Raw genomic sequence first — 16,681 nt, forward strand, 5'->3', positions numbered from 1 at the left:
GTGCCACTTATTAATATAGATAAGAATTCTTGCAGCATTCTTCATAACAATGTGCATCCTTATCTGAAGCTTGACGTGCGGGCGCATTTAGCTTGAGGTGCGATCTTAATGATCAGAAAACTCTCAGCTCTTTGTTAGTGAAGGCAGAAATATGAAGATGCACTTACTGTGCAATAGCAATGTATTGCTGCAGGGCAATCGATGGGAAATGCCTTATTTCACAAATGTATGCTGAATAAGACACACTTTTCAGCAGCACGGTGCATAGCTTCAGGATGTCTATTTCAATATCAGTAGTGTATTTTTGTGACAGTTTTCCGTTAAAGTGGATGTGCCATATGTAAATGTATTGCTCATTTGGAGAAGGGATCCAAAGGAAATATATATATTTATGGTCATTTAGAAGCATGCCAGAATTACTGTTTCACAGTAGTTTTAGTGTCTAAGTGACTAGCAATCTCTTGCCTTGAAGCACCAAATTAGAATCTTGATCAGAGCATTGTCTGCATGGAGTCTGTATGTTCTTCCTGTGTTTGTTGGATTTGCTCTGGGTATTTTGGTTTCCTACCACATTGTAAAAACATACTGGTAACTTAGTTAGCCCCCCTCCCCCGAAAAAATTAGTTTTAAGCCACATACACTCCTAATAACTGTTGGTGAACCATATTGGGGGACTGCTGTACACATGCTAGTTTTTTGGCCGAGACCAAGGATCTTGATCAAGACAATACTCTAGTTTGTGCATGTAGCTTTCAGTTCTGCTAGGGACAATAGAATGACATATTTTAGATTGTGAGCTCTTCTGTATATTATTCTTCCTGACGTGCAGACTATAATAAATTTGCAGTTATACTAACAAAGTGCTTATATAAAAATCAGATTGTTCCAATGCCTCCAATTCTGTTCAAAACAAATCAAAACATGTCCAAATGTGAATCACAACCCAACTCAACTTTTCTGCATAGTCTTTTTGCATACACCAAGCACACTGTAAATAAAATCATGGAGCTGTCAACATATCCTATAAGCAATCCCTAATAAATATAACCTTACCTCTATATTCCAGCTGTAATTAGTAAACTACTAAATGAGGAATATGACACTTGTTGGTGTTTTCTACCTATTGCATGTACCTATACCAGTTCAGAGGGTTGTTTACACAATAAACTTCAATTACTGACAAATTCGAAGCAAGTAGAATTGAGGTAAGCAATATAAAAGCAAGGTCAAAAAATGAAACAAGGGAAGTAAAATCATCAGATGGAATATGGTTCCAGTGCCCCCAATCCTGTTCAGAACAGATCGAAACATGTCGAATTGTAAATCACAACCCATCTGCAGGTTATAAGATACTGTAATAATGCATAATAGAACAGCCAAATGTTGTATAGTAAGATATATGTATAGAAAAAGCAATGCCCCAATAGTAGATAATCAAATCACTGTGTGATAATGCAGCTGCCCAATATACAATCAGGATATCTGTCTCTCTTGCCCCATGTTTTTTTATTGGCAGAGTATGGCTTATATTGTCACATATGATATAACTGAAATTCAATCACAGAGAATACTTGGCAATCGCAGCCCTCACATATTACCTTGTTTTATGGAATTGCAAAGAATGCAAACCCAGATACTTATGCCGTGTGCGTTCAAACAATAAGCACTCCTGCATATTTTTTAGTGCTTTTCCTAGTTTGCTAAACAGTTCACTTCACTCCTTGCCCAAGCGGAGCTAACACTAAAATATCTTGGCCTAGGTGACAACATTACAAATATGATTTAAGGTTATTTTTTGGTTAAATACATACATACTAAAGTATGTGGTATAATAGTTCAAAAAGGTCTCAAATCCCAGTATTTTGTTATGTGACTTGATAAATACCTCTTTCTGCAAAGAGATCCAGCAGAATTACGAGGATACAAAAAATCTAATACAAATCTAATACAAAAAATTAGCCCTGACAACACAGCAATTTTGCGGATAGAGTGGAGTCAACCCTTCCCGGTTTTGTTTTTTTTTGCTAAATAGCTCAGTTACCCTCAGATCTCTACACATAAGGCTATTCATTCTGTAGTCCAAGATAACTTGTAGGACACTTAAACAAAATGCTTCTAAGAGTATATTAAACAGACTGAAATAAAACTAACAAGACACACATTGTAAAGGATCATATACACTTTATTCAAGTATTATTAAACTGTTATAAACATCTTGTGATTACGTCTTCTATATACTCCTAAAGAAGCCAAAGGGTGAAACCCGTTGGGTCACAAGACGTTTATAACTGTTTAATATGCTACACAATATAGAGAAGTTTATTGTCTCGCTTAAAAGTCCACTTCCCATTGTATGTTTAATGAGCTTTGGACAAAGCTTTCATTGATGTATATTTATGTTATAAAGCAATAATACAATTTAATTATTGATCCAAAAAAGTTCCCTGTTTTCTCTTTCCCCTTATGTTCACTTTTATTATACATTGGGGGGTTGGCAACCTAAAATACTTCTAGAGATTAGGGGAGGCTCCTACATGTTTACAAAAGGTCCAAGGTGTACAGGTTACTTGGTACAAGATGGTCCTTTCCATTCATCATGCCAACTACAATGGGTCTCTGTGCCAAATATGCACTGCATTTGTGCAGAAAAATACACGTCTGGCAAACACACCAGATCAGACTTGGCATGTTTGCTGATTTGTACAATGATCATTTTAATTTTTAATTGATACCATCCCTGAGTAATTACTTAAAACCATTATATTTTATTGTACTGCCTTCATTAAAGAATACAATTTTACAGCCAATACTATTAAAATTTGTATTTTTCAGGAGGGCCGTACATATGTTGGAAGAGAAGATGCTGCTTCAGAACAAGACATTGGTAATACATAAAACCTAATGTATTTTTACTTTATTACAAACAGCATTTATAATCTATTTTAGATTCCTGATAGTAATTTAATGAATGGGTCACTCCATACCATGCTGCAAGGACAAACTAAAACTAGCCAGTGGACTCCGAGTAACCAATTTCAGTAAAGAAGAAGAAGTCTGTACAACTATGACTTATGGTAAAGTGATAATTTTTGTTCTAAGTGAGCAAACTACTGAATCCAAATCTCTAAACCTAAACCTAAACCTAGAAAACTACTTTTCCTGAAAGGAAAGATCCTTTTTAGTGCTTTGCCCCATTGTTAAAGATCCTGCAAACTCATTCTTTGTCTGGCTGCCATTTTGGTGCATAGGTAGGTTCAGTGTCTGCACACTGGTCTGATGGGGTTCAGTGCTATCACTTTGTGGCTCAGTGATGTTCATCATTAGTATTCCTTGTATGTTCCAGCAGCACTCTTGTGGCAGGACAAGAAATCATTTCCTCCCTCTGAAACAACATATGCAGGCAAAATGTAAAAATTTCCTAAACTGAAAGACAGACTGAATTTTTACCACTTGGCTACATTATGTAAAATTATTGGTATAGCCAGAAGACTATATTATCTTTATGGTATATATGAGACTCAATGCTGATTATGTAAAGATTGTGTTGGGACAAATGACAGGAACATGTATTGCTTTCTAAAATTTTGCCCTCTCTTCCTAATTAAAAGCTGTAAAATGTTTTCAAATCTGTTATATTAAAGAAAAATAAACACACATAATCTTCTATGCTGTGGGATGCTAAAAGATAACCAAAAATTAAAAGTTACCCTTCTCTCTTTGAATTAGTAAATCCATTGTAATTATAATCATTTTTTTCAAAGTTCTGCACGGACTCGATTTGGAAAGTGAACATTGTATCTTTGAAAATCTCAACGGCACAGTAACCTTAATACCACTGAATGAAGCACAGTGCTCTGTAAATGGAATCCAAATTGTAGAACCTTCTCAGCTAAACCAAGGTAAAACACAAGTAGTCTTCTATTGTTGACAAACTTTGTTTTTTTTTTCTGTTTTTTTTAGGTGAAGCTCTAACTAAAGTAATATTTTTGCTATGTGCAAGTTACCATAAGTAAAGGTCATTTTACAAACCATTGATAAGTTAATAAATTCTATGATGTAGTGAATCAACCCCAATTTGTAGACATAGAATCTGGTAATTAATTAGTTTGAGATGATTGCATTTAACCTAAATATCAGACAAATATAAGATGCATCATTTCATTCAACGGTGTATAAAATATACCTTACCTGCTTGATCACATTTTTTTATGCACTCCTCCCCTTGTCCCATCATGGGTGCTGCCATTTTCTTCTTCATTTTTTCCTTGTTTCAATCTTTGCCCAGTTCAAAGTTTATTCAGTCCCAACCAGCACGAGGAGTTCTGGGATGTGCCAGGTCTCCTGACATCATGTGCATCCTGTTTCTTATTCAGAAGACTGTAAATCAGGCAGGTAAGTATCTTTTACTGAAGAAGGGACATTGTGGCTGGCCCTTTCTGCAAAAAAGACCTGCCTGATCATAAATTGTCAAAGCAGAACAATTAAAATAGTTTCTAAACATCTTTATTTTAGCTGTGTGCGTTAACTGATTGACTTTTTTTTTTAACTTTAAAAAGCTTGCAATTCCTCCTTCTATCATTGTAGTTTAGAGAAAAACTGTAGAATTTTTTTGCTCAGTTTTGTGTTTAAAACACAACACAAAACAAAACAAAACATGTATACATCTTTAACATGTATACAATAAACCCTTAAGCTGTGCTCACACTGGCCATGAGATTGTGGTATATTTACTGCTTCCTCATGCCAGTGAACCTCTGCCTTTCGGGAGGAGCTTCATGTAGTTCAAGATAGCAGCTCCATGGGGAGTGAATAGGAGCGGCAGTAAAGGGTACTAATATTGCTCACTGCTTCTAAAGCTACGTACACACTTCCAATTATTATCGTTGGAAAACGAACGATGAACGATCCTGCACGATATCTACGAACGATCGTATAGCACCGATCCTGCACATAGAGATAACGACACGATCGTTCGTAGATATTGTATACACAATAGATACGATCGTTTGAGCGATAGAGGACCTATGTGCACGACAGGAAAGTGAACGAGCGTTCGTTCATTACGCATGCTCAGCTCATGGACGATCAACGAACGACCGTACACACGAACGATGTTTAACGATCGTCGCCCAATCCGATCCGCCGGTCCGGTCGTTCGTTTCCAACAACTTTCCTCGTTCGTCGGCGTCGTTGGTTACTTTTTTACGAACGATTTTTTGCCCAATCGATCGTTCGTCGTTCGATTGGAACGATAAAAATTGGAAGTGTGTACGCACCTTTAGTTGTCAAATGCTTATATCGGTAGAACCAGTGCTGCAGTATGAGTGGCTAACTGGATGGCAAAGTGCCAGTCGCTCGGGATCACTTGATCCCAAACAAGGTCTCGACCTACCCGTAGTAATATATAGAAGTGTATATATAGAAGAGCATTTTTGTCATTCCTATAAGAAACCCCTGCACTAGTTCCCCTATTTGACTCCACCTGCAGAAAATAAATCCAGTGATTTATGTATTCAGTTTGTGTTTGTATAATCTTATATCCTGCTATTCTTTCTGTCTACAGCACTCTGAATATAAGGAAGCATAGCCTAGATCTCCACCTGTTAGCTACCAGTATTAAATATAAATATTCATTCATATTCCACTTTTCAAAATATACCGACCGGACTAAAAAAAAAAAAAAACATAATAATAAATAATAAAAAGCTCTATTCATTTTTTTATTGGAGTTTTACAGAATTGTGCTGGCAATATTCAATATGATCTGTAGTAAGAACTTAGAGATGCCTCTGTAAGATGATCTCTTGTGAAGCATGAATATTTTAAAGAGTTGTCTTAGTATAGTTTTATTTTAATCTTTTCGTCTATAAAATGTATTTAAATTGTACAATTTAAATACCAAAACAAGTATTATAATTTTGATGATTTACATATACATTTATATTCTTTAACATTTTTTTTCTAGGATAAGATGTAGATAGTTCATTGTTTTCACTGCATAATTTTATAGTTTCAAACCAGAGCTGAGGGTTTTGATTTCCTTCTTCCACCTTTGTTGAATTAGATACACTGTTAATGACAGGTACTGCACGGTAAGGCTGCGGTCCACGCTTGTCTTCACACTGCCGACTTCTCCACTGCATTCATTATTCATGCCTCGGTGACTTTTAAACTTGCTGCTTGTCAAAGGGTTTTACCGTAGTTCCATAGTCTAGAGAATGGAGTACATCTTCATCTCTAGAGCCACAAACCCCTATATTCATCTTGTTATAGAACACTGGTAATGAAGATTAGGCTTTACTACTTAGATATAGTTGATGATCCTTGTTATGTATACATTTTTAAAAATGTTAAAAATTATGCCAAGGAAAATATAGATGAATGTTTGTAGTTGGGGTAAACCAATAAAAAAATACTAGTAGCTACTTTTTACAATTCTTTTTTTGTATAGTAGATAATAAAATCCTACAAATTCCAGACATGTTACTTATAAAGTAGAGAAGATGCTTAAATATTTATGCCAAGTCTAGGACCCATTGTACCTGTTCCTAGAAAAAACCTGGGCACAAAGGTAGAATCTACAATTGTCCTGTTAATCCTTCTTTCAATACCTGGTCACTGACATGGAACAAGCCCATATGTATCAGATACTGGGACATATAATATTCCTATGTTTATTTGGAGTCAGTGACTGTGTTGTAAATGGTGATTTCTCCGGACTTTCAAACTGTATAAGGGACAATCTAGATTTTGTGAAGTAAAGTAAACTTTTTGGAATTCAGTAAATTTTTACAAGCAAATAAAATAATTTGATGAAAACATCAGATCAGAGCCTTACCACTGGAAATTAAAAAAATTACTATATAATATTTAAAATGTGTACACTAGTTTGTTTCTATCATGGGCATGCTCGTCAGTTTGTAAGTTCCAGAATGGATACTAATAAACCATCCCTGTGCAAGCAACTACTTTTCCCAATGTCAGTGATATATTAATTATCACCTAGTTCCCACAGGATTAAAAAAAAAAAAAAATGTATGGGGAAGTATTAGGGTAAAAATGGAGGGAATAAAGGGCAGGTGAGCAGGAAAAAATGTAGGCGTATTGATTATAAATGGGCAGCATTGTGGCTCAGAGGTTAGCACTCCAATCTTTGCAGCGCTAGGTTCCAAGTTCGAATTTCAGCCAAGACACTATCTACACGTTACCCTCATGTTTGTGTTGGTTTCCTGCGGGTACTCAATTTTCCTCCCACATTCCAAAAAAATGCAGTGAGGTTAATTGGCTTTACCCCATATTGACCTTAGACTGTATTATTAGACATATGACTTTGGTAGGGACAGCTAGTGACATGACTATGGACTTTGTAAAGCGCTGCGCTGCATAGGTGCTATATAAATACTGTGTGATAATAAATTTTAACTACATGATCAGTTGCTTGCTATTGGTGAGATTTTTTTTTTTTTAGTAGTTATTAGTTTTTTATTGCTCTGCTTATTAAATTAAAAAGAACGCCTGCATGTAAATGAGAACAAAATACCTTGCAAGTGAAATGAGCTATAGTTCATAACACAACCATTATGCTTAACCTTCCGCCTAGTACATCACTTCACCATCTGTTTTGTTATTATTATGAACACACATTTCTCAGACTGCTGAACTGATCAAAGTTACGTGAAATTATTAAACTGTGTGTAGTGCTTTTCACTGAATGAGCTAATGAATAGCTCTAGAAAATTTCATGGAAGGTTAATATTCGGGTTACTTTCCCGCTGTTGGGACATCTTTAATTGTTTTAGTCCAATAGCAGTCAGAAATTAATTCGTAATGCTGATAGTATCCCCTGCAGTATTTTTGTTTATCTTTTTAAAATGACATGAACCACTTTGTTGGAGTAATGAAAAATGAAGGTAGTGTAAGTGCTCCTCATTTGGCTTTGAGATGCATGGGTGATAGAAGACTTATAGGAACTGAGGCAGAAAGATTCATGATTTGAAAGGTCAACAAGTTTGTCTGAACGTAGAAGTAAGCTACGATGATTTTTCTACAGGGGTGAAAAAATAAACACTTCTTTAGTTCCAATTATAGCTGTCTTTTCTTAGAACTTGTGCAGGAGTTTTAATATATTGTACGTCGTCACTATATAACATTGGGCAAGTTGTAGGATGAAAGATCACAAGAATTAGCCTTAAACCTACTGGTTGTTACTTGGAACTGCAGCTCATATCTCTGCAGTGCACACCTGCCCTTATTAGTGGGCTTTAAAGTAAGACCACAGCTTCCGTCTTAATAATAGATTTGTCTGTTTGCCCTGCATGGAGGTGTGTTTATCTGACAGTTAAAGGATTTTTCCTGTAAATTGTTGGGACTGCATGTGTACTCTGTTTATCTGTCCTTCTCATGCTGATTGGTCTGATATTTTTGTTTTCACTTGTCATTGCTTTTTTTAACTGTCTAAAATGTGGATTCATTCTGTGGCTGACTTGAATATTTGCTGATCATGCTATGGTCTGTCTTTTGCACTGACTATTTATTTGGGCCTGATTAAACAAAGTTCTCTGAGATGGTAGAAGATAGACTATCATGGGAGAACCTGGGTGATCCAGATAACTTGGAATGATCTGGTCCAGGATTGAAAACATTTGCCAACTAATAGCAATGAAAAGTAGTGAGAAATTCCACAGTGTCATGTAGTTTTGTGTCCCAATAAAATTGCTGTTATTATTTTTCATATGACAGTCACAATTAAGTTTGTATTTGTATATTTCACCTTTTGTACTCTACCTGACAGCCAGAGACTCAAGGTAATATATTGGCTCAATTGTGTCTAATGAATAATTTTATTTTGCTGACATTCACTGACGTCTTTGCAGCAATCTAATCTGAAGTTGACCTCAAAAATCACACTTTTACAAGAACTAGTGTTTTTCTTTTGTGTTAGATCTATGGAAATCTGTAAAAGGCTGTAAAAGTAACACATAAAGGATAAATACTAACAGGCTTAGCAACATATAAAGAATTCAGATTCAATAATAATAATAATAATAATAATAATAATTCCATTCCTGTGCCCTTGGTTCAGATCTATTAATCGTTCTATCTGCATGTAGTTAGTATACTCTTTATATATTTTTGTGGGGTTTTTATGATAAAAAAGTAGAAGCTAATTGATCTCCACTTATTATGTCACTGGTGTTTGATGGTCTGATCTAGCTTTTGTCAAATGTTTACAAATGTCTTTATTTTCTTTTTAAGGGGCCGTCATCCTCTTGGGTAGAACCAACATGTTTCGCTTTAATCATCCAAAAGAAGCTGCCAAATTAAGAGAAAAAAGGAAGGTAATAACATATTACTATCTTTGGTGTCAGTTTTTTTTTTTGCAAGCTCAAACTGAGATTCACCTCATTCCAAGCCGCAAACAGGGTGATGAAGGCACAATGAAAGTAGTCCATGAAATGGCAATGTGGCTTTAAAGTGAAACTGTTACATTGCACAGTATGGCTAACCCATGGGTTCACTTTAACCTATTAAAAATAAGTTTAACTACTCTTTTTTTATTGTTATTAATACCAATAAACATGATTTACAGTGCTCAATCCGGGAAATTTTTTTTTAAGTTGGGTGGGAAGAAATTTCAGGTGGGTGACAGTCCCTGTATTGTGACCATCAGTAACTACCCAAAAACAGCCGGGTGGTTACTGAAAAATGCCGGTTGGTTCACCTGGCTAAAAGAAGTTGAGGAGAACACTGTTTTATATAGCACCAACATATTATGCAGCGCTGTACATTAAATAAGAGTTGCAAATGACAGACAAGTACAGACATTGACACAGGAGAAGGGGTGGGCCCTGCCCAGAAGAGCTTACAAACTAGGAAACTTAATGGGAAGTACACCTTCTTAGGCTGATAGTAAAATTCTTCTTTATCCAGCCACTTGTCCTTTGCACAATCCTTGACATGAACAGTTCACTTGCTATCCCTTTCCACTTTGTTTAAATAAGTTTTAATCATGTAATTATTCTGTATTAAAAGGTGATTCTTTTTTTTGTTCATAAGCTAGGTCCATTTGAACAAGGGTTATTTTGAGGGTGTTGCTGCTTATCCCAGTGTAGTATGATCTTTGGAAATCAATTTGCTTTTGAGGAATAAAGATTAATATATTCTCATTGTTTTGTCCCCCCAGAGTGGCCTTCTGTCTGCTTTCAGTTTATCAATGACAGATCTTTCAAAATCATGTGAAAATCTCTCAGCGGTTATGCTTTACAATCCCGGGTAAGAAAATTAACTTGTTGCCTAAGCTGTACAAAATCCTTAAATGTTCCACAAAACTTGTATTATGAACTCTCTACTGCAAATTAAGTTAACCCGGGTGGTCCAAGTACTTTATACAAGGTTTTATAGAAGTTTTATCATGCAAGAAAAATTACTGTAGTGAAAGGACAATAAAATAATGTGTTTTAGTATCTATATATGTCATATCACAGACTGCTTGCTAGTTCTAAACACTCATACACATTTAGTGCATTTTCAGAAATAAAGCACACTGCTTGTACAGTTTTTTTTGTACATTGAAATACTTCATGATAAAAGAAACCTTACATAATCTCAAAGTTCAGCTTTAGGTAGCAAGCACAATCAATCAGCTAACAGCTATGGTATCCGGGGAGGACTGCAATTGCTCTAAAGGCTGAACTTCAGGCAAATGTTTTTTTCTGGTTGAAAAGCATAGGTTTGCCAGAACTTCAGAGAAATAAAATCAGGGTTGCTTTTTTAAAGTAATTACAAATTGAGCAAATAGTGAGCCTAGGGATTGGAAAAAGAAAATAGAATTTTTAGGGGAAGATTGGGGGTAACCAGCCGTAGGAGGAAGGTGCTGATTCCCCTACCTGTAGTTACGTATCCCCCTATCTGAACTCATTTAGAATACGGTCCCTGATTCTAGTGACTCACTGAAAGTTAATCACTTATGATATAATTTAGTATCTATCTACCTAAAATAATCCAGGCTTCAAAGATGGACCCAAAAAATGATGAAAAGTCCTAAGTAAGAAAGATCTAAAACAAATCCAGGAAAACCATAGAAATTAGTGAGAGTAAATGCCAGTGTCAGGGCTTTGCAATAATGTGCAAATATACTTAGAATATGTGTCCATTATGGGATACTTACCAGTCTAAATACCTTTCACTGTAATGACTGGGATGTCCCTCATCTCTCTATTGCTGCTCCTTACACTTTCACCTGTTCTTCTTCTGGGTTTTAAGTCTTCAACCCTTTTTTTTTCTTTTTTCATTATTATTATTCCTTGGCTTGGAATCTTGCTGAGCGTATTCACTGAGGCTTACATGTAGGACATAAACTGAAAAAGTTCTGGTCCCTCAGAAGGATGTCTGGCTCACCGGTGAGGGCTTTAAAGTCAACTCTTTTAATTAGTGGACTTTACTGCAACTTTATTATGTGTGGTTTTGAAGTTGGGAAAGGGAAGGGAAAGGGTGACATGATTTAAACACAGGCTCATCAACTTAAACTAGCAAGAAGAAAGTTCAAAACATACTTTAGAAAGTATTGTTTTACAGAAGAGTAGAGGTAGTGAGTCAAGAGTATTTGAATTTAAGCATGCATGAAGCAAACATAAAAATATATTAAAATAGAATATTACAAATAATAAAAAATGGATGGAGGTGCAGATCTGATGGACCACTTTTTTTCCTGCTTTCACTTTTCAATGTTTCTTGAAATCTTTCTAACAGGTATGCATACAACATTAATGATTGGATAGGGAACTGAATGGCTTTTGAACAGAACCTGCAAAGATCCCATGGTGTGGAGTGTTAAATATGATATTTTAGTACAGTGCCTGATGTTTGTTCCTTAAGTATGATGAAATTAAAAACCCAAGTAAAATTTAAGTCATTGTATTAATAATGTTCATCCTATAGTCTTACTTTCATTTTCCTATCACAGCAGCTGTGCAGGTTTTTTAGTTGTGTGTTCACTGACCAATAAACAGGAGTTAGACTCGATGCCCTCTGTAAAAGACCAAGTCAGACACACATTTCTCCTAGTTTTCAGTTCAAGCTAGTGTGATTAGATGGTGTAGCTGTTACGCAGCAACATAGAGCACTAAAAGGGAAGAGCAAAAAGTACATTTCCAATAAATGTAAAGGGTATTTTTAAAGCATATCTAAACTTAAAAACAAGGTAACATATTGTAGCTTACAAGTCCATACATGTTGTTGCTCCATTAGCTTTTTTTCAGGCTATGGATTTCATTATTTTTTTTTCTTATCTTCACTTAATGGTCCTCTCAGTAACATAATTAATGTCTTATGGTGACAACAGTCACCGTACTGTATGCATGGAGGATCAGAATTTGATGTGATATCCTAATTTGAGCACATATCAGAGGAGATAAACTTTTTGTAGTCCTCAGACACAGACAGCACAAAACCCTATCAGCTGACAAAATCTCTGGCTAAATGAACAAGTATTTTTTGCACTTATTGAACAGATATATAAATTTTACATATTTCCAGTTATATTTCCAGGTATATTTCCAGTTATAACCAAGTTGCAAACACTGATATCATACAGGATCAAGGACAGTAACACTGTAAGGATAAAAAGAGCCAAATAAGCCAACTGCTGCATAGCTGTCTTGCCTAAAGTCACCTTTGCCTTGGTCCTCCCCTCCAGAATCCACTGCTAGAACCCATATGAATACCAGATCCTTCCAGGTATTGAGTTTCATCTACAGTGATCCCTCGTTTTTTGCGGTTAATGGGGACCAGAACCTTCCGCGAAAGCTGAAAAACCGCGAAGTAGGATTTGCCCCTAGGAATTTTCGTGTATGCGGGTACAAGAATGTTTTAAATATGTAAACAGTATTTATACTTTACAAGTTATCGCCAATACAACACTAAAATACAGTATGCGAGACAGTCAACATCATGGACAAGACTGGCGAGATACAACAAGAGAAGATGTTAGGTGAGCCTGCGATGATGCGCAGACAATCAACTCACAGGGATAAATCCACTCGTACTCTCATTGGTGGATATCGCACCGGAAACCAATCACGCGCCTTTATGAGAGCCCGTGGTATGTACTCTGAGTCAACTCATCTCCTTGTTTGACATGCAGGGATCCTTCTCTCTCGCGCATCAATCAAACAACGCTCCTTCCCGCAATGTGGCTGCCGACATGATTGTATTTTTTCATTTTTATTTTTTGATGAATATTTTGGAAAAACCCGCGAAGCACTGAAGCCGCAAAACATGAAGGGCGAAGTGGCGAGGGAACACTGTACAGAGTCACTGCTTTTTATACTGAAGCGTTTTAACTTGGGAAGCAAATAACCTCAAGCTTTGTAAAGTTGCTTTGACTTTCCAAATCATTCAGCCTGTATTCTGGGTATTGTAATTTTGGATTTGTAATGGTATTCTCCATTTTTATTGTTCTTCTTTAATGCTTTTGTGTGCTTTCTTTTCTACAAGAGCTTAGATAAATGCTCACATATGTCATACAGTGAAAGAAAGAATATCATTAAATATAAGCCTCTTTTTCTGGTTCTTTCTTGCATAAAGGAGCTAAAATTGAAATTTCTTGTCATGTATCTGGTGGTTAAATGTCTGGGGACATCTTAAACAGCATTATTCATTTGTGGTGAGGTTATCAGTTTACTGAAATGGTAATTGGGTTATGTTACACTGCCATTTTAGATATAAGTCATAGTAGTTTCCCTTCCTTATTAGGTCCGTATATACTTTTCTTTAAGTGTTCTAACTTTTAAAAGCTCAGGAAAAGTTCTTGCTGGATATATATCTTTATAATGCTCGAATGACTTCTTCCATCCTAAATCACCTGTCAGCAGTCGCTTCCATAGTTACTGTAGCTGGCGTGCTGGATTCTCACAATACTTGCTGCCTTTTTCTGCTTAGCCTCATCATCTCTCAGATATTCATTTTTACTTGTCTTCATATTCTGTGAAATAGGCAATGCTTCTTACAGTTGCCTTTCCAGTTTTTGCTTGTAACTGCAAAAATGGCACTTACCCAGAAGACATTTCTCCAATTGGTAGAGGGTTTTTTTCTTGTAACTAAATATAATTATAACTAATTTGTTGGAGGGAAAAATGGATCATTTTTTTCTATGTGATAAGCATTATCTGAATTTTGTACTTAACGCTATAGACATAAAGATAAATATAAAACTGAAATACGTATATGTGTCCTGTCTTACTGTGCAAAGGATATGCAGTCCTGTTTGGCCACTTATGTGATCCAAGCATCTCTGTTAGACCATACAGCCAAGACTTGCACCTGTCTAGACTGCTACATCGGGGGATATGGCCTGGACCAAACTGATTTTTATAGCAGCCATCTGCTTAAACAGTAAAAGAGTAGCAACACATTGATGAACCAGCTCTATTCCCCTTTTTCTAAACTGTTTTCTGTGCTATGCTGACATTACATGTCTCGCCTCTAGCGCTGGCACACGCTCTTTCCGTTTGAAAGCAGATGCAAAAAACAAATTTTAATACCTACATTATTTTTATTATAAAGTACATGTAATGATTTAAAGAATACATATTATATGGTCTGTTTTCTAACATGGACTGGTCTGTTTCTAACATCTTCACGAAGTTCAGATAATTCAAACACCAAGGCCTGACATCACCCAGTCCAAATTGGAAAACAAATGTCTATACCCCTTGATTTTACTAGGCGCTGCTGGATCAACAGTCTTCTGGGAGGAAAATCCTCTTTTCTCAGCCAGGGGAAAAGCCCGTGTTTAATGCAAAAATACACTCTGCCTGCCCCCCCAAAAAAATGTCAGCACCTGGATTTAACTGAGATAAAAGGGTAGGTGCCTTCCAGTGGATGACTACTGCAGTGATTAATATGTTTTGTGCCAAAAAACTAGGTCAGCAGACTACCTGAATATATTGAATGACTAGGTTTTTCTATTACTGTATTTTTTTTCTTCCCTGATGGCATGGGAATATTCAAAGATAACAATGCCAAGACCTTAACCCTATGGAGAATTCTTGGGATGTGCCTGGAAAGACTTAACATGTCAGTTCAACTCTCCTATAATTAAAGCAGAACTAAACCCAGGGGATATTCATTTGTTCCCATTCAGTCCACTTTATAGGTGTTCAGGAGGATGAAGCAAGCCTAAATTTTACAGGAAGAGTTAAAATTTTCATTTAACTTCAGCTCAGTATTTTACCAGAACTTCTGGTCAGAACTTCAGTTTTCAGTGAAGGTGAATACTCATCCCATTTTTTAATCCCATGCTTTGTTTAAATTGCTTAGATTTGTGATAGACTTTAATAAACAGTTACCCAGCTACTGTAAAAAATGAAATTAAGTAGCTTTGATTCAGTTTTACTTTGGCAAAAAATAAATCTTTACAAGATCTATAACAAACAAGACAAAAGCATCCAGTAAAAAGCCAGGAGCATCCAAAAGTGTATGAAAAAAAGTTTTCAAGTGAGACTTTCAGACACAGCGTAATATGTCACGACAGCTACAGGGAACACTCAGATCAATCTCTGCCGGCGGTGCCAAAGCTAATGCAATGCAGCTAAACAATCTCAAGTTTATGTTGTGTACGTGAGAGGCCAGATCTATATAAGGCTTGAGTTCCGCAGAGCACTGGATACATTTTGTATTTGTTAGTCTGTAAATACCATCAATTTAAAAACACAAGTAAAGGAAGCTACCTTTCTTAGCATCGATTGGGTAAATCAGTTATTAGGAAATGTATTTTAAAATAGGTTTATAACATTCAGTAATCTTTAATTGGCCCAAGTTTATGCCCCTGTTTATGCATTGATATAAAATATTCTAAGGCAGCTTTTTACTTACTTCTGCATTCTGGTCAAAAGTGTTAGATGTTGTATTATGGGTGCAAGCATGCTTTTAGGCAGAATGAATTTCCATTAATTGAGCAGCCTGGGTGTCAGGGACATCCGTGACACAAGTCCTGTAGGATGAATCCTCTTAACATAGGGTGCTATGGTACATACTCATCCTGTACTGTATGCCTTGTTGGTTGACTGACTCCCTCCTTACACCAGTATGCACTAGGAAGTAAGATGATCAACCTTTAGATGATGTCACAGAGTTTGAAAATAGTACTAACTTCATGAAGCAGCATGTCTGTAAAGTATATGATCTCCAGTGCAAGGTTTGGGGATTGCTGAAATGGTTACCTAAATTTAAACTTTAGAAACTTACACACTTCACTCTTTTCTTATGACTACATATATACTCAAATATTAAGTACCTATTACCTGAAAAAAAAACATTGACATACAGTGAGGGAAATAAGTATTTGATCCCCTGCTGATTTTGTATGTTTGCCCTCTGACAAAGAAATGACCAGTCTATAATTGTAATGGTAGGTTTATTTTAGCTGTGAGAGACAGAAAAACAAAGGAACCCTCAAAACTTCAGTGCTCAAAAGTCAGAGCTTGATGTGCATTGTAATGAGTGAAATAAGTATTTGATCCCCTATCAACCAGCAAGATTTCAGGCTCCCAGGTGTCTTCACTGTATGCAGGTAACAACCCGAGATTAGGAGCACCCTCTGTAATGGAGTGCTCCTAATCCAAGCTTGTTACAGTACCTGTATAAAACACACCTGTCCACAGAAGCATTAATTAAGATTCCA

General features: G+C 36.1%; 1 protein-coding gene across 4 annotated transcripts in view; it reads left to right on the forward strand.

The window, feature by feature from the left end:
• KIF16B (kinesin family member 16B) overlaps positions 1 to 16,681 on the forward strand; it is a 196,429-nt gene that overhangs the window by 82,644 nt on the left and 97,104 nt on the right. For 3 of the 4 annotated variants that reach the window (XM_072409599.1, XM_072409596.1, XM_072409597.1), the window contains exons 14-17: positions 2,833 to 2,884; positions 3,762 to 3,899; positions 9,256 to 9,338; positions 10,184 to 10,272. In XM_072409599.1, coding sequence (XP_072265700.1) covers positions 2,833 to 2,884; positions 3,762 to 3,899; positions 9,256 to 9,338; positions 10,184 to 10,272 — 362 coding nt within the window. The other variant, XM_072409598.1, reaches the window with a different exon arrangement.

Source organism: Pyxicephalus adspersus, chromosome 4 (genome assembly GCF_032062135.1).
Source record: "Pyxicephalus adspersus chromosome 4, UCB_Pads_2.0, whole genome shotgun sequence".
In the NCBI taxonomy this organism is placed as follows: Eukaryota; Metazoa; Chordata; class Amphibia; order Anura; family Pyxicephalidae; genus Pyxicephalus; species Pyxicephalus adspersus.